Source organism: Haliotis rubra, unplaced genomic scaffold (genome assembly GCF_003918875.1).
Source record: "Haliotis rubra isolate DU_JTF1 unplaced genomic scaffold, ASM391887v1 Scf80, whole genome shotgun sequence".
Classification (NCBI taxonomy): domain Eukaryota; kingdom Metazoa; phylum Mollusca; class Gastropoda; order Lepetellida; family Haliotidae; genus Haliotis; species Haliotis rubra.
This window is the reverse complement of record NW_025767524.1, coordinates 1470608-1492279: the sequence shown is the minus strand read 5'-3', so window position 1 is coordinate 1492279 and position 21672 is coordinate 1470608. Positions and strand designations below refer to the sequence as shown.

At 42.4% G+C, this 21672-nt stretch overlaps 1 protein-coding gene across 2 annotated transcripts in view; it reads left to right on the top strand.

Annotated features, from left to right (window-relative positions):
- Positions 1-21139, top strand: part of LOC124261588 (glutamate receptor 3-like) — a 30101-nt gene extending 8962 nt beyond the window's left edge. The window contains exons 2-6 of one of the 2 annotated variants that reach the window (XM_046695916.1): positions 12485-12514; positions 13528-13728; positions 14347-14701; positions 15382-16118; positions 19096-21139. In XM_046695916.1, the coding sequence (XP_046551872.1) occupies positions 12485-12514; positions 13528-13728; positions 14347-14701; positions 15382-16118; positions 19096-19140 (1368 nt within the window). In that variant the 3' untranslated portion in view covers positions 19141-21139. Of the gene's footprint in view, positions 1-12484; positions 12515-13527; positions 13729-14346; positions 14702-15381; positions 16119-17166 lie in introns of both variants that reach the window. The other variant, XM_046695915.1, reaches the window with a different exon arrangement.
- The last annotated feature ends 533 nt before the right edge of the window (positions 21140-21672 follow it).

The following is a 21672-nucleotide window of genomic DNA, read 5'->3' as shown; positions in this document are numbered from 1 at the left end:
AACACCTGAAACCCACAACCATCTTTTTTCTTAACATATGCTGGGCCTGTTTTACCACCTGGTATAGTCCCTGAACCATCCCAGTCCCTGAATCATACTATTTTCCCTACAGCCTAGCCCTCCCTGCCATGATAAAGCCCTAAATGAAGTCTTGATTTCTCCAGGTTCACTGGGGCTCCTTTTAAATTTAAATGGGTTTATTTGTTACACTCAAAATTGTATATATTCAGAGACAAGGCGTTTGTGCCTTGCTTGAACACTGCAACGGCCTCAGACCACACTTCATCGGAGTCAGCGGAAATTGAGAGATGTGTTCAACAGGAATGAGCAGGTGATACAGACGAGCAGTCACTTTGCAGATGAAAGATTAGATTTGTTTGACGCCACTTCGGGAAGAAGAGCCATGTCGAATTAATCCCACGACAATTCTGCCTACGCTTTGTCGGGATGAGAGGAGCCGTTGCACGTAAGTTGAGATGATATACTGACAAGAAACCTGCTTTATGCTGTACACCAGACACATTCATAGAAGTGGATCTTGTCGCGTTACTTCCACAACGACACGTCTTGGCTGGAATATTTCTGTAATACTTACGATCTCTCCGTGGGCTTTGGTATATCTCATCAACCTAATGCACTTTTGTCTCCAGGTTTTAGGGTTGGTTGGTTGTTGTTTAACGCGACACTCAGCAATATTCCAGCTATATAACAGCGGTCTGTAAATAATCGAGTCCGGACCAAACAATCCAGTGATAAACAGCACGAGCATCGTTCCACGCAAATGGGAACCGATGACATGTGTCAACCAAGTCAGCGAGCCTGACCACCCGATCCCGTTAGTCGCCGTTTAGGACAAGCATGGGTTGCTGAAGACCAATTCTAACCTGAATCTTCAAGTGTCGGATGTTAGGGAGGAGGTAGAGTTTTCCGATTAAAACATTTTTCAGTGATGAGAGACATCTGTTATCTCGATACATATTTCAGCCATCCATTGTTACTTCTGATAGGATATTAATAGGAATCAGGTCGTTTTGGTTATCTGTTGGTTATATCTACAGGCATGGTGCTGATAAATCAGTCATCCCAATCGGTATAAATCTAGGATTCGAACCCACAACCGGACATCGACCTAAAGTGACACGGTGTGTCAGACCAATCGGTCAACCATGACCTGGAAAACACTGCGCCTTGTGTATATGTTGTAAAACACCTCCAATCCTCAGAAGCTGTCAAACATGAGGTACAGGGATTTTCTCTCGCTTCCTTCTGGTGTGTGATCTTTCGACAACAGACCCATTTGTCATGCTGTATACGAGCGATGGTTGGCTTAGTGGTTAAAGCGTTCGTTCGTCACGCTGACGACCCCAGTTTGAATCCCCACATGGCTACAATGTGTGAAGCCCATATCTGTTGACTCCTCCCGTGATATTGCTGGAATATTGCTAAACGCGGCGTAAAACAATACTCATTAATTCATGTATGTATAGTTGTCTGTATGCACAATAATACCCCCCCGCCCCCACCGTTACAGACGCACGCACGCACGCACGCACGCACGCACGCACACTTAAAAGCGGACCCTAATGGCAGCAATGGTTCTTTTTGCATGCACTTTACGATAGAGCTATTTCACATATACGTATGTATGAGAGCCCAATGACAGAACTAATTGCATTCAGAGATTTATACAAGGAGCTTTATGTTCCTCGCTATACAACACCGACGTTTACTCCAAGCTGCCATTATATATATAGCCTGGATTCCATAGCTACGGGCGTAACCTGACCAAAAAAACAACCCTGGAATTATTTACACCAGCACCGAAGCAAGCACTAACGTTACGTCAGCGCCAACAGCTGTCATGCGATTCGTATTTTGTCTTGCTCTGAAATAACAGCACAAAGAAGTATATAAGCTGGCATGTTTGAGCAGATATTTAGGTTTGTCAAGTATCAAGCCAGTTAATAGTCGGATCTGGACCAGGGTCCCGATCCCCAAAGCGTTCGTAACTTAACGACCTGTCGTAACTCTACCAATGTCATAGCGCTGCGAACGTTTTGTGGATGATGATCCAGGCTAGCTATTCTCGAAACTTCTTAAGTCCTACGAACTTCTTAAGCCCATTCTTAACACATTGGCTACGATCAAAGTTAAGAATTCTTAGGTCTACGAACGTTTCTAGAATAAGGGCCCAGGTAAACCAATGACTAAGAATATGAGCAACTATTCACCCGGACAATTTCCTCCTTCGACAATTTCCACCCGGACAATTCCCTCCTTGGACAGTTTCCACCCGGACAATTCCCACCTTGGACAGTTTTCACCGGGACAATTCCTTCCTTGGAAGGCATTGGGGAGACTATTCACCCGGACAGTTTCCTCCTTGGACAATTTCCACCCGGACAATTTCCTCCTTTGACAGTTTCCACCCGGACAATTCCCTCCTTGGACAGTTTCCACCCGGACAATTTCCTCCTTGGACAGTTTCCACCCGTGACAACTGCAACCTAGGACTACCCATAACAAATATTTCATTAAGACGTTTATGATTCCTTTTTCAGTTAATTTCTGTTAACGACGGGAAGGCTGCGTGTGAAGGTCACTGTCAGTAGTTAAAACAAATCAGGTAAAACTTTAGCAGTAACAAGTGCATAGATAATACATACAAGTTCAAAATCTGTGAGCCGCCGAACCCAGGTCGTTCATGTTTTACAACTTCTGTTTAGTTACCTTTGCCTGTGGACAACTTACCAGTTAATCAAACCATATATGTGTTTTGAGCCAATGAATGCCCGGATCGAGCGGTCGTACACACTATGTAGTCCCTTCACCCCAGAACCATTTTCCTTCACCCCAGACCTTACTGCAATGGTATCATCATGAATGAAACAAGTCTTGAGTTTATACAGGTTAACGAAGGTTCAATTTCAGTGTACAAGGAGAACTTGTTTCTATCGTGACGAAATATTTTCAGAGACTGAGGCTCAGTCTGCACACAATGTAGTGATGTTGTTTTATTTCCATATGTTGATAGATTGGCCATGACACGCCAGACTATGTTGTTATTCCCTCTGCCTATCTCTAGGTCTGGCTAATGCCCGTCACGATTGACAGTAATGGGCAGGCCTGAGATTTGACCTCATAGAGTAAGCAGAACTTAATGACCAGGAACCCAACGGTGGTTGCAACAGATTCCAGACACCGTTGCAATATTTTGTCTTCCATCTGATGACCATGTATGTGATTCTCAACTCTTTCAGTTGGAATTATCAACGCATAGATAAGTTCTGTGTCTCTTAGAGACGCTCAAATGTGCACATGTAAAACCGCCACCCTAGTCCATTTCCATACTCTACTCTAGCAGCCTATACTCATCCATTTTTCAGGTCTGCAGTTGCAACTTGAGAACTTCTGAATGCTCGAAGATTTCTGTATAGAACTATGTTTGAGAACAGTCATTTTCACATAATACTGATTCAACGCCTTCATCGTTGTATTCCCATAATGCCACGCGCGAGGAAGGGAAACAACAAGTACCGTCTTTTGGTTGAGCGGGATTAGGGGACAGAACGACAGTACTTCTGCTTTCTAGTCTTCTATTAGACCAGGACCCGTGAAGATCCGGGTTAGAATTGATCTTCAGTAACCCATGCATGCTTGTCGTAAGAGGCGACTAACGGGATCGGGTGGTCAGGCTCGCTGACTTGGTTGACACATGTCATCGGTTCCCAATTGCGTAGATCGATGCTCATGCTGTTGATCACTGGATTGTCTGGTCCTGACTGGATTATTTACAGACCGCCCGAATATAGTTGGAATATTGCTGAGTGCGGCGTAAAACTCACTCACTCACTCGAGGTCCCGACAGTGATGGCGTGGACTTGAGACTATGTGTCTGATTTTAAAGATAAAATTGTTTCATTCACCATTTTTAGTGGATTGCAGAACTTCCATGACAAAGATAGATATAAACATTTTAAGAATAATACGGGTAGCCATAGAAAGCGGTTTCAGGCTTCCACCAACACATTGTGGCCCGCTTTCTGTTTCACATATGGGCACAACTTGTGGAAAATATTCTTCGCTTCCACTACTAATATGGTGTTACAGTGTTGCATTAGGTAAAGTTGACTCCCTCGATAGTTGAGAATTACGTTCGTGGTAAAATTGCTAAGATGTAATAACAATGGTTGGCATCAGGTTTCCCAATGAGAAAATGACATGAGGCAGTTTTCAAACTGAAACCCAAAATGTGTAATTCTCTGGCGAGCAGAGTGTCCAAATCGCAGTACGATGGAGGAATTCCACGGCACGCGAGTCTCAGTTTTCGTTCAGACCGCCATACAATCAGGTTGACAGGACCAGAAATTGAAGGTCTGTTCCAGATCAATGAAAGAACCAACATAGTTGGAAATACCGTAAATAATCCATTACACGTCAATCCTCAACAAAGGAAAACGACAAAGGTCCAGGCCCGAAAAGCCGTCGGGCGAAATGTATTCCCTTCACAGATAGAGCATATTTGAATGAGGTAGATTACTAATTTAATGGTCAGTTAAATAATGTCAGGGGGGATTTTAAAGCGAGTACAAGAACCCGAAGTTTTACGGTAAAGCGGTTTAATTGTTGCGCAGCATGAGGGCGTTTAATACAGTTGTAGAGCAATTGTCACTTTGTAGCCTCGCTGAAAGCACAATCGATTATATATTAAGTCGGATTTCACGGAAGGTTTCAAACAACTCAATCAGAACATATCTCCGTGAAAGCAATCCCGCAGGCATAGAGTGAACTCATATTTGGCAGTCCGCCACGCGGGCAATGACAACCGACTGGTTCTAAATTGATCGAAAAGTGAAAACTCAAAATACATCTGTACAGACAGTCAGAGGCTAGACAGAGGCCGTTATGTCCGTTAGAGATAAACTGTTTGTGTATTGTGTGTGTGCCGGAGCTCCTAGATAAACCAGCGAGAGCACTTCTTCATTATGATGGCGGAGCTCGTCGGGCGATCCGGGCGAAGATCTGAACATGAACTGAATAAATCGTCGGCGTTCCTGTAAACGTTATTTTTGTATACATATCTTTCACATGAAACACTCAAAGCTAACAGTAACGTGACGATATCAGTGAATCACGGGTAATTAAGGTACTAGGGATGTCTTCAGAGGTTAGCAACGCCGGCACCTTGATGTAATTATGTCTCGTTTTTGTTATATAATGCAACTCTTTGGCTGCACATTAAATGGATAATTGCAGTTTGGTTTCTACGCTGTGTGATGTATGGGTATGCCGGTGTTAAAGTTTGAATGAATGCTTCATGTTGGGTAGAGATAGCTCAACTGTCGAAGACGCTGTGTAGAGTTTTCTCCCTTAACAACGTCAGGAACTGCTAGTCGAAGGTTAAAGCTGACCGTTCACTTGACTCAAGAATCAGAAAATCCTTAAGATGAAACAGTCAATTATTGTTCTAGATGCACCTGACGGAAGTACGGAAAGAACACGCTACTATAAAGCATGTTCTGTTTATGCTGTATAATTAGAGGGTTCAAAGGATCTACATGCAATGGGGCATCAATGTTCAAGCTATAAATTACAGGTAGAAACTTTGAACTTGCTAATTATACAGTATAAAAAGAACATGCTTTGTAGCAGCACACGTGTGGGGTTTGTTTCAATCTGCAGTGTTTTTATGTCTGAGGCTTGGAATCGTGATGGGTTAAGCAGGCCTATCTTGTTGCGCGGTCTTGGAGAGGATCTTAAAAGGTGGTTTGTCGATAGAATGGAATTCTTTGCCAATAGTCTAGCTGGGAAAGCTTTATCAAGGCTGGAGCAGTTACCAGACAGATCACATATATAACAAGCAGACAGTCTGTTGTTCAGTAATTTGGAATGAACGTGTTCAATGTAATATCCTGTTTGAACAGACTTATGTTTATTACTGTATAGCAGCTTCATGTTGGTAGAAGGTACACATATGGCTACGCCGAGTTCCGAACCTCAGCCGTAATGGAAACACATTATCATGGATTAGCCCAGAAAAGGTCCAAACCGCTGTCGCTGGCTTTGTCATAAACGTCTTCCACGAACCACTTCGAACGTTCCTCCAACATGAACTGTTCAGAGGGGCGTTAAACTCATCTAATGGTGGTGAAATGTGACAAAGATACACCTTTCCCCTTTGATAAGTGCTGACAAACAAAAATCATGATCAGAATGAATCTGGAATTTGACTAATCTCTCCTGGCTACACCGCTGTCCCGCCCAGGCCTCTGTTTAATTAGAGATATGGTAAATGTTAGACGTCAGTGCCAGGTAGTAATCAGGCTCGATCATCAGTCGAAACAGATTGCTTTAGGTGTACAAGATAAACTAACAGTCACCCATAGACTGGACCTGGTCTTAGGATATTAAATACCAAGGCACCTACAATTCACACAAACAGGTTTGTAAACGAGAGAATATAGACGGGCCCTCTTTGTGGTGCACTTCCTGTTGAAGCGGCCTGCCTCGTTCTCATAATCCCCATCACCTGGTAGCATTCTCTGGCAGGAAGTATGAGCCCGGCTGTACAATGTGTGATGATACCACGTGCGAGGTGCATGGGGGGATTTCAAAACAGTTTGATTGACGTGTTGTCCTCTTATAAAGTCAGACTTCACACAAGACCATTGTAAAAAATGATCAACGGATTAATGTTCACTTAGATTGCATCCTCGGGTCCACAAGGATTCGATTTCTTCCTAGACTGGCTGGCGCTGAGGTGGTTAACCGTCAAACCAATAATGCCATCTGTCTAGAGCGCCCTCATGGTGCAATACTGGCACTGGAAAACAGAACAGGCTGCATCGAAGCCCGGCGAACTAAATCTCCACATACTTTATAGTCATATTTACCATAGGTATCAAGAGGCACCATGCGGGTAGGCTGGGGTTACAACGCTGTTTACACCTTACAGCATTACAGTACGTTACAGCCTGCCAGCTTTTGGGTGAAAAAGTAATGAATGTAATGACGAAAACCTGTCTGATTCTGAACGGCCCAAAAACATAATTGACGCAAATCGTGGACGCAAACCTATGATCAGGGGAACTCTTATTCATGCGATGCCTGAATACCCATTTTACGATCATTTCTCTTTAGGGGCGGCGGGGTAACCTAGTGGTTAAAGCGTTCGCTCGTCACGCCCAAGACCGGTGTTCGATTCAACACATTGGTACAATGTGTGAAGCCCATTTCTGGTGTCCCCCGCCTTGATATTGCTTAAAAACGGCGTAAAACCATTCTCACTCACTCATTTCACTTTAATCTGCTTGGCTTTGGGTCGAAATTATACTACTACAACCCTCGAGATGACAACTCCTCGCTTTGCCAACCCTGTACCATATACAGTCTGGGGAATGTATCTAACGCTTTCTTCAAGATGCCATCATCAGTCCCATGTGTGAAGTTCCTTATCAGTCAGACATCCTTACATTATACTTAAAGTTTTCACAAATATCGCTGTCAGTTTTACACCAGGTTCGTGCCGCGCGATGAAGCAAATCTCAAACCCGCCGTTCTTGTGCCTGCCAGGTGCGCTTGTCTTGACCTTCGCTGTAAGGTTGAACAGTTTGTAGGTGATGTACGCCAAGCATGTCTTTAACCCCTTATGTTCCCTCCAGATGTCAGCTCAGGAAGTGCCAAGTGCTGTTTTTATCACTGATTCATACATTTTGTTTCAAGGTGTGGAAGGGATCAAACTGTTTTGCAGTTTCTACGCTGCTATTTCGGTTTTTGCCTGTGAATGAGTTAACGACGTAAAGAACATTTTTCTTTATCCAAAGCGGTGTAAAAACAAACCTAATTAAATCAAGGTTTCGGTACGGAAATATATCTTGTATTTTAAGTTGAGTCAGAGGTGTGAAGCCCTTTTTTAGACTCACTGAAACCGAGCGAAGTTGCTTGATTTAGGTTACATTTCAAAATCTCTCTCTCTCCTCCTAGGACCTCTCTCTCTCTCTCTACTCGTGAACTTGTATTATCTGTTGGGCCCTTAGTGAATCGACGGATCTACAGTATGGCTCTGGGGCAACGAGGATCTTATGATATGTGAGGTGCATTTCTTTAATTTCACTTCCAGAAAGGATACTCTCTCTCTCTCTTGGCCCAACCAGTCTTGATTTCAGTGTTACACACACATACTGTATTACTTTATCCGATACAAACAAACAACACACGTGTGTTTGAACTAGACATTCTGACCTGTCTCACCAAATATTCCTGGCACGAAGACACACACTAGCACCTGTGGTACGTGTGCTACACTTTAGTCCGTCCGTCAAAAATAAGGAGCTCATTGAGCTCATTGAAATACTATTTTCCATACCACTATTTATCTGGGCACGCATGTGGAAGAGGTAAAACGGCACTGGCACTTATCTGCCGGTACAAGTAGTCTGTTGAAGCACATGCATAAACATGCAGCGAAGGAACATAAATATACAATTAGTTGGTTTTCAAAATATTATGGTGACTAACAACTGCCATCAACGCATTTCCAGTACACAGTTATTACCAGTTTACCATGTCCATAAATCCTGTTCACAGAGCGGACTGGACTATTTCCTAATACTAAATCAGTTGGCTGCTTCTGTACGTATCGTATATGTAAATGTAGACCGATTTTCGTATGGTAGGTTTTTGATAAATTATCACCAAATTGTTAAGAAGGTCCCTCGAATTGTGTGACTAGACGGACCAAAATGCTGATGATGTATGATTCCAGGTCTGTCATCACACGTGCTTGTATGTAATCAATGCTGTTTGCGGCCTGCCACCCTCAATCTGGTTCTCTTGAGGGGCTGCGCTTGCGCTAGTATATGGTCTCTGTTTTTAGCAATCCCGCAGTAAATCCTTATTTTCACAATGCTTCAATAAATTCCTCTTTTCACAATACCTCAATAGTCATTCTTTTCATAGTGCCTCTCCCTCTGTGGTTTAATACCGCAGCATTTCACAACACAAATCTGATAAAGAAAAGAAATTACATTCAAGTTGCGAACATGATTAATTTTGTATTACTTTATGAATTAGTTCGTAACCAATTCAATCACACTATTCTTTTGCCGATATCTTCTTTAATATATTTTGCACAATTCAACGCTATTTGAGTTACTGAAAAACAAATGAGACTGAACTGTAAGAACTGTGGGAAAAACTGTAAGATCTGTGGGAAAAACTGTAAGATCTGTGGGAAAAAATGCCGTGTGAAGAACGTTAGCCACCGTCCAATAAAATAATGCTTGACGAATACGGCTGTAAAAACTAGATTCTAATATGTTTGGCACGTAAATGTGTGTGTTCTCTATTATGTGGAATTTGGAAATGTACCAAATGGGCACGGGATAGGTAATAGATGCTCACCTGCAATATTATAGCTATTTCGAGTACTGACGATAGCCCTGGATCATAAGTCAGTCACTGCATCACTTAACGACGCTTTTTTCAGAAAGCAATGGATGCGCCAAATTCATCTTGCCCCGGGATCGTTTTTTGAAACGGCGCCTATTCCCTTCAACCGCACAGTATCATCTGCTTGATTGTGTCATTATTCTTGAAAATCAGTTTTTAACATGGAATGAGCAAAGATTTAACTTCTATCTCTGAAGATTTTAGGTTAAGATCGCCTGAAAGCAATCGATGTACCAAAACAGTCTTGGCCCTCGGATCGTTTCTTGAAAAAGGCGCCTTGCCCCTTCTGCCGTACAGTATTATCTGCTTGATTGTATCATTATTCTTGAAAATCATTTTGTACATTGAATAAGCACAGATTTAACTTCCGTCTCTGAGAGATCTAGGTTTAGATCGCTTGGTAACTTGAGTGATTACCTCCAGCCCACAACAGACATGCGGCATTATGTGATGTTAACGGTATACACTCGTGTAAGTTAAGCCAGGTGTTATGTGAGCTGATCAATACAGCAAATCCCGTTCCGCGACACAGTCTGACCTAAACACGCTTGTATAACTGGTGACCAGTGCTTTGCAGTATTGAATTGCAGATATCAATATATCGTCACATTTCCCCGAAACTGAGGATTGAAATTGCAGAAACATGACATGGTTCCCTATTTATTTTATGGGAGAATTCATGGGATTGAATAAAGTATTGCCTGATTATTAACTGATCTTTTTTCAAGGTCCCTTAGGGAGCTACCATTGGTGGTTTGGTGTTTATGATGCTGTGTTTACCTTTCTTTTCGATGGGAGGTGTTTTGGGTTGGGAGAGATGTTTGTTATTAATGATTTTGGAGCTCGGGCTTGTTTGCACCATTGGTCAATTTAGAAAAATGAACTGTGTATTTTGAACACTCGTGCTATTATTTCTTGGGCAAATTTCTTTCACTCTCGGCTAACCTCAAGTACTGCTTGTAGACGTATTGGAAGGTGCCCTTTAGCAGCGGCGTATATCGTGCCTTGTCTTGTCATCGTTGAGTGGGTTACCACAGCCGGGTCGAGTCGTCTAGAAAAGGCATGTCTCTGATGAGGGTTCTTTTTGCCTTCAGCGAGCCAGATAAAATAGCTTCCTGTGGAGATTGACGGTGTAGGGTTTTAGATAGACTAATGCTTAGTCTCTGAATATATATAGTTTTGATAGTAACATACAAGCCCATTTAAAATGAAAAGGAGCCCCAGGGAGGCCAGAGATTCAGAACCTGAGGAAATCTAGACTTGCTTTATTTAGGGCTTTGGCACTGCAGAGAGGGCTTGGCAATAGGGAAAATAATGTGGTTCAGTGACTGTGAGACAGACTAGGCTTTAGAGGCGTGAGTGTGAAAAGAGGCTCTAGGAACTGGGCATGCACGGGCAGGTACACAACCCTGCTTTGCTCCATTCCAGACGTCGAAAGCCTCAGATGATGTCCTGCCAAACTGTACACATCCTTTACTTCAACGTGGATCGGTTGGACCAATATGAGGAGGCAGTCAGGGCACACAAGGTGATAGGGATTGGCTGCCTCTGCTGTTGCTCTTCTGCTTTTGAGAACATCATGTCGGTCGGGATTACCCTCTCGGCAGTTTTCTGTCGTCAGGATCACACAAGCAACAACGTTCTTCCCTTAGTCTACCTGCGATGATCAGCAAAGAGATCCAGAGATAGTTGTTTCAAACGCTTCTATCACCCTTGTTCTTGTACAAGGCAACATTGTTGCTAACATGAACAAGTTCATACAGGTAGCTCTGCTGAAAGCTTTTTCTCCCGTTGACTGCTTCTGGAGGGATCCCAGATTCTTTCTGAGCCTAACCAACAAACAATATGGTCTTGGCCAGCAGCTCAAGGATTTCTCGGCCTGCTCATTCTTTGGAGGTTGAAACGACAGAGGCAAGCAGTTGGAGAGATGGACTCAGCACTTATCGTGAGGTGATGTGAGGTGAAATTGGGTTTAACGTCATGCTTGAGAATATTTCGCTCATATGACGACGTGCATGCGTGTGTATGTGTTTGTGCGGCTGCTTGTACTAGCCCAGACTTAAGCTGGTTTTATAGTGCTAGCCCACTGAGATACCACGCCGCAGTGAAGCATGAATACCCCACTCAGACACCTTATACTGACTCCGAGTCGACCAGTCCTTGTCGTACCCATTAATGCCGAGCGCCAGGCAGGGACCAACAAGTACCATATTTTAACATCTTTTGGTATGACGCGGTCGGGGATCGAACCAGCGACCTTCCGCTCTCCGGGCGGACGCTCTAACCACTACACCACGGAGGCGGTCAGCACTAATCAGCAGTGCTCCACGGAAAACAACACGTCTAACTACATTTAGCGCATGTAATGAATGAATGAGCGGACCGAGACTTTGATGGTCCTTAACGTCATTAGAGTGATGATGTTTTTTAGCCAACCGTCTAACAGTCAGTGGATGACACCAAGATCTCTTGCAATAGTCCTCAATGACATGACAGCATTCCGCATACTCAATACAATGCCATCTTAGAGCAGTTGTCAGTTGAGGAGGTCCCATATAAGCTTATCAACAACGAAATCAATTGTTTTTCAAGTTATCGAGCTGTAAGAACAGTTTACTGAAACTTGATATTTGAACATACATGTATTTGATCTAAACATAGCATTTGCATATATAAAGTCAATGAACGGTGCTCGCAAATGGTCAAATAATCATACAAGCAAACATAATTATGATATGACTATATATGTATGTATGGGGTTAAAAATCATAGGTGTTTCGATTCTTTTTCCGTGTGCATATATCCACGCACTATGAAGTGTATATATCCATGCACTGGAAACATGTATAACGTGTGAGTAACATGCTTGCCTTTTTCTTAAACACCTGGTGTCATCACTGACTTTCAGCGGTCCACACAGATGATTTTCACAGCTAAAGAGCACTTTCAAAATTGAATATTATTTATACGAGTGCTATCGTGTTATATTTACCTCCGATATACCCATGTATAATGTATGTTGTTTTCGTTTCAGGGCTTGAGCCTAAACATCTCGTCTCTTCTGGTAAGTTGTTACACCGGCTTAGTCCTATCTATTCTGCATCTTGTAGTACTAAACGTCAGACAGTCCGTTTCAAGCTGACATGGTTATAGAATGAAAGGCAGCAGATCCAACTACATGCAACGCCTTCCATTTTGCATACATGACAGTGTTTATTTTAGAAATAGATGAAATTGCTGAATTCTTGGTTGAATTACATATGTACCTGGTCTGGCGAGTAGCCGATTTCCCGCGTGGGTATAATTGTGTGAAAAATTACAAGTGATCCCTGCTTGATATTGCTAGTATATTTGCGGCGTGAAACCAGACATGGATAGACTGGTGAGACCGGATCTGAAGGATACATTCTCAAAAATATGAAAGTATATATGTTTAAATAATGGTAAGTGGCAGTTATACATGATGTGATTCTGATAGAAGTTTAGTTGTGGATTACAACTTCTTATGCTTGACAACGGTACAAGAATCTGTATCGAAACGTCGCACTCACGAATAAAAAGAAGTTGTTTTCCATAAAGTTTGTTCTATATTGTACTTCCCAACTTCTAAAATGCCACGCAAAGAAGTTTAATTATAACAAATGAATAATGCCTGGTGTCCCCAGCCGTGGTTTTGCTGCAGTACTGCTACAAGCAGCGTAAAATCATACTCACTCACTCATTTCTTCAATTCATATGTCGGGGCGGTGGGGAAGCCTATTTCGCGAAGACCCGGGTTCGATTTCCCACATGGGTAGAATGTGTGAAGCCCATTTCTGGTGTGCGCCCACACTCGTGAAGATCCTGGTTAGAATTGATCTTCAGTAACCCATGCTTGTCGTAAGAGACGACTAACGGGATCGGGTGGTCCGGCTCACTGACTTATGTCATCGAATCCAAATTGCGTAGATCGGTGTTCATGATGTTGCTAACTGGATTGTCTGGTCCAGACTCGATTATTTACAGACCGCCGTCATGTGGCTGGAATATTGCTTTGTGCGGCGTTAAACAACTAACAAATAAACAAACATGTTACAGGTGCCTCCGTACCTGCGGCGGGTGAGCGGCGTCGCCGGATCCAGCGACCCCAAAAACTATGAGGGGTTCATGAAGGATGTCCTGGACGAGATGAGCAAGCTCGTGCCATTCAACTACACACTGCACGTCCCCAGTCACGGGATATTTGGGACTCTCCGGAATGGAACGTGGGACGGCATCGTCGGTGAAGTCGTCAATTATGTGAGTAGATTAAAACTAAAACTAAATTCCCGTATCAAACTTATTGTTTATTCGCTTGTATAAATATCTCCGTGGACTAATAAAAGCAATAAAGTTGAGCATCAAAATTAAAGTAAAATGTCAAATTACATATATGTGGGTGACAAGAGAGTTATCTATACTTTACATGATTGCCTAAATATAATTCCCGGGATATAGACATGACAGAAGCTTACAATGAGATGTATTTAAGCGTTTGAATCATGTTTAGGAGTTTATTTTCAATGAATTTCAGTTTTGCGCAGTCATACTCCTTCACAAATGTTGTTGCTTTTCGTTGTTATTACTGGATTTACGTGCTGATGTATTATTTCATTGTATAATATCTTCTGAAACGGGGCGATGGGATAGCCTAGTGGTTAAAGCGTTCGCTCGTCACGCTGAAGATCTGAAATCGATTCCCCACATGGGTAAAATGTGTGAAGACCATTTCTGGTGTCCCCGCCGTGATATTGCTGGAATATTGCTAAAAGCGGCATAAAACTAAACTCACTCACTTACTCTTCTGAAACATACGCTGATGATTCTGAATTACGTTAATGGAGTTACTGCAGTTGTGATCTTTGATTGTTCTTCCAGGAAGTTGACATGGCAGCAGCCCCGCTGACCGTGACGTCCACGAGGACGGAAGCTGTGGACTTCTCAATCCCCATCCAAAACTTTGGTCCCGTCATTGTAATGAAAAAACCAACGTCCTATCAACCGAGTTTGGGAGATCGTTTGTCACGTGTCTTCACGCCGCTTGACCAGAGTGTATGGCTCCTGTCCATCCTCGCCTACCTCGCCGTCAGCACCATCGTCTACGTCATCTGTCACTGCAACCCCTACGAATGGCGGCGGATGGCGAAGGACGGCGAAGCTACTGTTCGGGAAGCGGAGTCATTCACCTGCTACAACTCGTTCTGGTTCCTTCTCAGCGCATGGGCCTGGCAAGGTGGGTATCCTCCTCCTCCTCCTCCTCCTCTTCATCATCATCATCATCATCATCGACACCTTAGGTTGACACGTCGAATCCATTCACACTATTTGATTACAGAAGTATGTAATTCTAACAAATCTGTTAGGTATTAGTATGATTAAATAATAAAAACTAAGGCTAGAAGTTTCATGTACCATAATCAGTTTCTTGACAAGCCTTTCAGATTTTCAGACAGGTAGTTAATGACAAACGCTTTCTTCTTCTTCTGATGATGATTATGATGATAATGGTTATGAATATTCATATTGTTGTTATCATCTCCTGATATATTAAGATAACTGTTCGCAAGAACACTGCACAACAGTGCCACATGGGTAGCCTAGTGGATAAAGTCTTCTGTACAATGAAGCGTATCCATGGTAATCTCGCCTCAATATTGTGATAATTTTTGGTAAAGTTGCGTCACACTTGCGCAATAGTGCTTAAGTTAGTGAGTGAGTTCATGATTTATGGTTTTATACCATGTCTCGCATAGTCAGCGTCATAAAAATACCTATTTGGGGGATACTGCCTACTTCTGTGAGGGAAGCGATCGCTTTATCCGTCATGCTGCTACATGGAACCTAGTCTTGCTGTAACTAAAGTTGCAAAACAGGGAGTCATACCTTAACTGGATGTATTTTGTATTCTGACAGGTTACGTTCGGGCGCCACGGTCTTTAGGGGGGCGAATCGTCGTGATGTCGTGGTGGGTGTACATCATGATGTTTGTGTTGACGTTCACGGCCAGTCTCACCAACATGTTGAGGATGGGCCCGACTCCAGAAGACGTCAGGGAATTCACAAGAATTCGCAGCCTCGATGACCTCACGAAACAAACAGATATCGAGTTCGGCATGCTCCAGCACGGATCAACATACCAATATTTTGAGAACGCCAAAGTTCCAAATTTAATACGTATACACGAGATGGTGCGGGAGAATCCCGACGTTCTAGAGAAAACTATATCAGACGGGATAAATCGAGTTAGGACGTCATGGCGGAAAGACTATGCCTTTATCATGGAATCAGCCATGGCGAAGTACTATAGTAAACAAGAACCCTGCGACTTGTTTTTCGTGGGAGATTTTACAACTACTAGTTCATACTCATTTGCGTATAGTAAAAATTGGAAGCACGCGAAGGAGCTGGATATAGCAATTCTTCTTCTCCGGGAGAACGGGATCTTACGTTTGATCGAGGAGAAGTGGTTTGCTGGTAAATGTGACGGCTTCATGATCAACCCGTCCCAAGACGACGTCTTCAACCTCCCACCCTACTACACCGTGGACCTGGGGTCGTTCTCAGGGGCACTCATTCTGCTGCTGATTGGGGTGTTGCTGGGAGCTGTCGTTACTATCGCGGAGGTGGTCATATACAGGAAGGTGGAGCTGGTGAGTTGACTGTTACAGACAGTTGATGTATATGCAATATGAGGGGGTATAGTGGGTAAAGCGTCTGCCCGGAGAGCGGATGGAGGTGGTTCGATTCCTCCATACCAAAAGCTGTTGAAAGATAACCCCTTAGGGTATCAGTGTTAGCCTTGTGGTATCTCAGTGCGTTAGTACTAGTCCCAGCAGCGCGCACGCACGCACGCATCCCCACACACACGCGCGCGCGCACCCACAGACACACTTCGCTCATTTGGAAAGGTGCGCATAAGACTCGTGCAACTGTATTGCCAGAGTTGTGCCCCTTTAATGTTAATCTGAGTATATTCGATTCTTGAAAGGAAAATGAAGTCTCATTTAGGTTCTTGTCGCAGTTCGCAAATACAAAAGCAAGTCAGTTGCGTTCTTTAGTCATGCTAATTTCAGTGGTTAACTTAGGCCATTTACTCAGCCATATCGTCCGGATATTCGAGCTGAACATGCGCAGTCGGCATACCTGGTATGACCGGGTGATCTGTCATTTTCAGCAGGAGCATATAAAGATATGCTTACATTGTGACCGGATGTGACCGCTTTGACCGATGGTCTGTGCTTCTTTCATTAGCATATGAAGCTTATTTAAGACGTAGTACCACTAGTTCCTCGTCAATGTTCCTATCTAGAATTAGTGTTATAAGATTGCGTCGGACGCTATGGAACAAAGAACTAATTTGAGTGACCCACAAGCGGGCGCGGGGTTTACAGCACAAGGATTATAATCCGGGCGAATCATAAAGTGTATGAATATAATTGCTGTAAAGTATTGTGATGTAGAGGAAAACCTCGGCCAGTATTGACTTGTGAAAACAATAAACAATCTGTGACCTGACAGAAACATGCTCTGACTATATATAGATCTCAATTTGCAAGCCCTTGGTCACTGTCGACCATAGTTCTGATTAATGGGGGAAATCCTGATGCATCCTGTCAATCGCTCTTTACATGTAAACACCAGACAATAAGCGGCGCAGATGAAGATCTGGAAATAATGTTTGACCACCTTCTATTTCAGCCAAAGACAGAGGCACGACGAGAGCTGGTGGCTGACAACCAACAACCCTTATCCCAGACAGCACAGACAAAAGTTTAAACCAAACCCTATACAACTACCCCGAATAACAATACTCTATCAGAAACAACCTAACGATGGTGCTTACGTTAAGACAGCAACCAGATTTTACGGGTATAACTACCCGCGCCCAGTATTACAAGCTGAAACTACCCCCGCATCTTAAAACAAAAAACAAAACGTTGAATATAATTGTTTGTACGGTTTTGTTTACCCATTTTGACATAAAAAAGAAGCGCTGGGTTTTTTTTTTGTTTCCTTCCACCTAATAAGTATTGCAAGGGAAGTTTTCTCTCCTTTCTTGCTCACTGTAAATCATTCTTGAGAAACATAATTGTCAGATATCTTTCAGTGCTGTTTGTAGATGTGACGTGGAACGTCCACATTATCACATCAAGTTAAGCACCGGTAGTAACATGAATACCCATCTTCATAGGGGGTATTATTGAAACAGTTTTGTCATGAAAACATTGAAGGAGTCTTAGAATGCGTCTGTTTAAATTGGTTTTAATATTTGACAATGCACTCTTGTCACCTTCAGACAACTGGCTTGAATTGCTACTTATATAGAACTACAGACGAAACATTGTCCATACCCCTATGCCCACGGTCTTCTCACATCTGCCTCTATCTTGCTTGGTCAGCACTGCTGCATTGTACCCCCAGTCCAAATGTCCTAAGCATCACATAGAAGGAAATCCGCACCCATCACAGCAAGGGGTGTCATCTGCGTTAAATGTTGATGCATTCTAGACATACCAGTTTCGTTTAAGAAAGACCCCATAAATTCACAATAAATTATGTGTTCATCAGAGTAACTTCATCATTTTATTGGTTAAACAGTAATGTTAATAGTAACTTTCTGAATATGAAATTGCGTGAATTGCGTGTTCATATAAAGTAGATTATTTACCACTAACTCTCAGAAGCAGAGAACCAAGTTTTGAAAAATCATTACAGTTTGTTTTTCTGCCTTTGACATCTGGTAAGAAGAAACATTTTTTTTCTTTCAAAACAATGTGTTGCCATTCTTCCAAAAATAAATGGGCGACAAAATCCAAAGAACCAAGAATTAATTGTTTATGGTGTAATTATATTTTAAGGTGAACCATTCTTCAGTGTCAGATTTGGACTGGACACAGTGCAGTGGCGCTCACTTGACTTCTCCGCTTCTAATCCTTTACGCCCTTGTAGCTCCTGGTGTTTCTGATCTAATCACTAATCCTTCACTTGTTTCCAGACATCTCTAATCACTGCTTCTCTCAGCATGAATCAGTATAGTGTTGATTAGTTGTCACCTAATCATGACATCGTGTGACCATTGATTGGCCTTTCTTGTGACGCTTGTAGAGAATGAAGGTTGGCACCAACCGATGGCCAGGGCACGAGCACGTTCAAGCCTCTAGCGTCGAGGATCTATTAATGTAGTGAATTCATGGTGTGGTCAAGCATCGCGAAAAATAGGGGAGAAATGCCTCTGCATGAATTTATAAATAGTTGCAGTTAAAAATAGTCTTTCAAACATGACAATGAAGGCTTCAATTAACAAGCATGTGTGCGTTTGTTGTGTGTGTAGGGGTGCGTGTGTGCGCGTGTGTGTATGAGTGTATGCAGTGCCCAGTGTGCTTCACGCCTACCACCAGTGGCGTTAGCAGCAGAGCATATACATCTTTATTATGAATAACTATCAGCTGTAAGTCTTGTCAATGTACATGGCTACAATTGATTGTCTGGTCCCTGGCACGGTTATATTACACATTGAGTATGTTTAGGTGTGGTTTGTGAGACGGCGATGGTCTGATTCGGAATTCGAGAAATATTTAAATTTTAACTTTCCTTTTTCAAAGACAAATTACTAATTTACTTCTTCAGGAATACTCTAGTGACGGGAGCGAGATGGAACAGCAGAACTCATAAAACTCACCATCGGCGTCATGAAAGACCCTCCATGCACGGATTCCCTTCAATCAGTATTTTTCACGATAAAAAAAACTCTTTCATACTAACATTTCTAATTTTATGCATCTGTTTGCCTTATCATGTATCTGTATAAAAATGTTTCATATTCACTCTCATGACGCATGGAATGACATTTCTAGTTTTTGTGTACCCGCATCATCGCAGCATCACATGCCTGGTGTGAAATGTACTCTATTGTCGTCATGGCAACCAGTCTATATATACATAACATCAGTCAGAATCATCTGTTCTTTGAGAACCAAAGGCAGCAGTTGTCAACATAGTTAGAAATAACATCAATTTTCGAAAAGGAATTCAATATAGAAAACTTTGGAGGCCTTGAGTACTATTACTGGTTTTTCTTCTCTTAATGATTCGGTGTTTACGAACCTCATTCATTATGTATATGGTTGCATTTTTTGTTCGGTATTCTTCTCGATCGAACCCCGAGCCATTCCAACTGTATATCAATACCGCATGTGGTAACGTTCTTTTGGTCGTCACTGTTGGTCAACCAATCCTTTAACGCAAAAAGTGAAAAATGACAAAAATAGCAATCAACCTACCTCGACCCTAACTATAGCTGGAATATTGCTGAGTGCGGCGTAAAACAAAACTCACTCACTCACTTGACACTAACTTAGAATGGTTGAAACAGGAAACAAACAACATTGTCTGGCCTGAACTGAAGCAATAGCTCGACTGTATCATTCTTCAACCAGACCAGGCTGACGATCTACACTGGCGGGTAATAGAAGGTATACGCCCATGTTTAATGAGAATATAAATAATGATTTTTGGATGGGGATATACATTTTATTTGATAAGAGTATCATATTGTGTTTTGGACCAAGGTTTGCAGCGTTTTGACGAATGTTTTCAGTCTAGTAACGTTTTCATAATGTGAATGATATTTGGGATGAAACTCGGTTTTCGAAGCGTAGTGGGGTAGCCTAGTGGTTAAGGCGTTGGCCCAGGTTCGATTCCCCACAAGGGTATAATATGTGAAGCCTATATTGCTGGAATATTGCTATAAGAGGCGTTAAACCATACTGACTCACTGGAAGCGTATACTTTCTGTTTCCTTGCAGTCTAGATCCAGCAAGGAGTCTAGGGTAGATCTGGTCCAATCTGAGGCGACGAAATGGATCGAAATGTTTTATATCGTATTCTATCCATCGTAACGTATAATACGTCCAACCATGAATGTGTTGTCTGAATGTCAGTATTATTGATATATTGGCACTGAAAGTCAATTGTGTCATAACAAAATCTTACAAGGTTGGGGCTCTTTACCTTGGACCCGTTCTACAAAGCGGTCTTAGGTCTAAGGTGATTGTAACTCACATACCTTAACGTAGACTTACGAAAGCCCTAAGATCCCTTTGTAGAACAGTCCCAAGCATATATCAGAATGTTGGAAGACTTTGCGTCCTGAGAATTATATCTACAAGCGTCTTACCCATTGTTCTGAGATTCACATGACGCTCGTAACATTGGTCAAATGAGAGTTATCTCCCTTTGTTGTCAATATCTTAGACTAGGCCCAACAAATTGATTATAGGTACGTGGGAATCGCCTCTTTGTTTTGATATATTTTTATGGGTATTGTTAATTGTAGTACGTGAACGATTATCCATATGTATTAAAGATATGGACTGATTCAGATCTTCTTTGAGAGGCATTTCAGAAGTTGTGAACAGTCCAGATCTGTTTTTGAGGAGGTTGCCATTGTGTCACAGACACTGTGTAAATATATCCGCAGATTCGCCACTAATATGCTCAATTTGTTCTGGCCCATTGTTTGTACATACTTTGAGAGACCGCATCCTGGTGAAAGGGAGTGAGGTTACTTGTTGTATTTATTTATGACGATATTTGTTTATGCCTTTAACAACTTTAATGAGATATGTGTGGTGGTTTGTCGTACCCTTTTGAAATAAAATGTTTAAAGGCGTTCTCTATTGATTATATAAATTAGTAGAAAAAGCTCCAGATTTAATTGGAAGCTTTTGTGTCCCTTTTTCTAAGCAACATTCCCCAACCACTTGGTGGTCACTACACGGGAACCAGTAATGTACAATCAGAGCAACCGAACCATTTCCATGATCTTCAACATGTGTTTATGATTAATGTTCAATAGTGGCATTATAATAATCGTCATTAGTGGCACACACCACCCCATCCATAAAACACACGCAAAGGCAAGTCATTGTTCACTTGAAGAGCACGTGTGGAACAAGTCGACAAAACACACGCAAAGGCAAGTCATTGTTCACTTGAAGAGCACGTGTGGTACAAGTCGACAAAACACACGCAAAGGCAAGTCATTGTTCACTTGAAGAGCACGTGTGGAACAAGTCGACAAAACACACGCAAAGGCAAGTCATTGTTCACTTGAAGAGCACGTGTGGTACAAGTCGACAAAACACACGCAAAGGCAAGTAATTGTTCACACGAAGACCACAGGTGGAACAAGTCGAAATACGG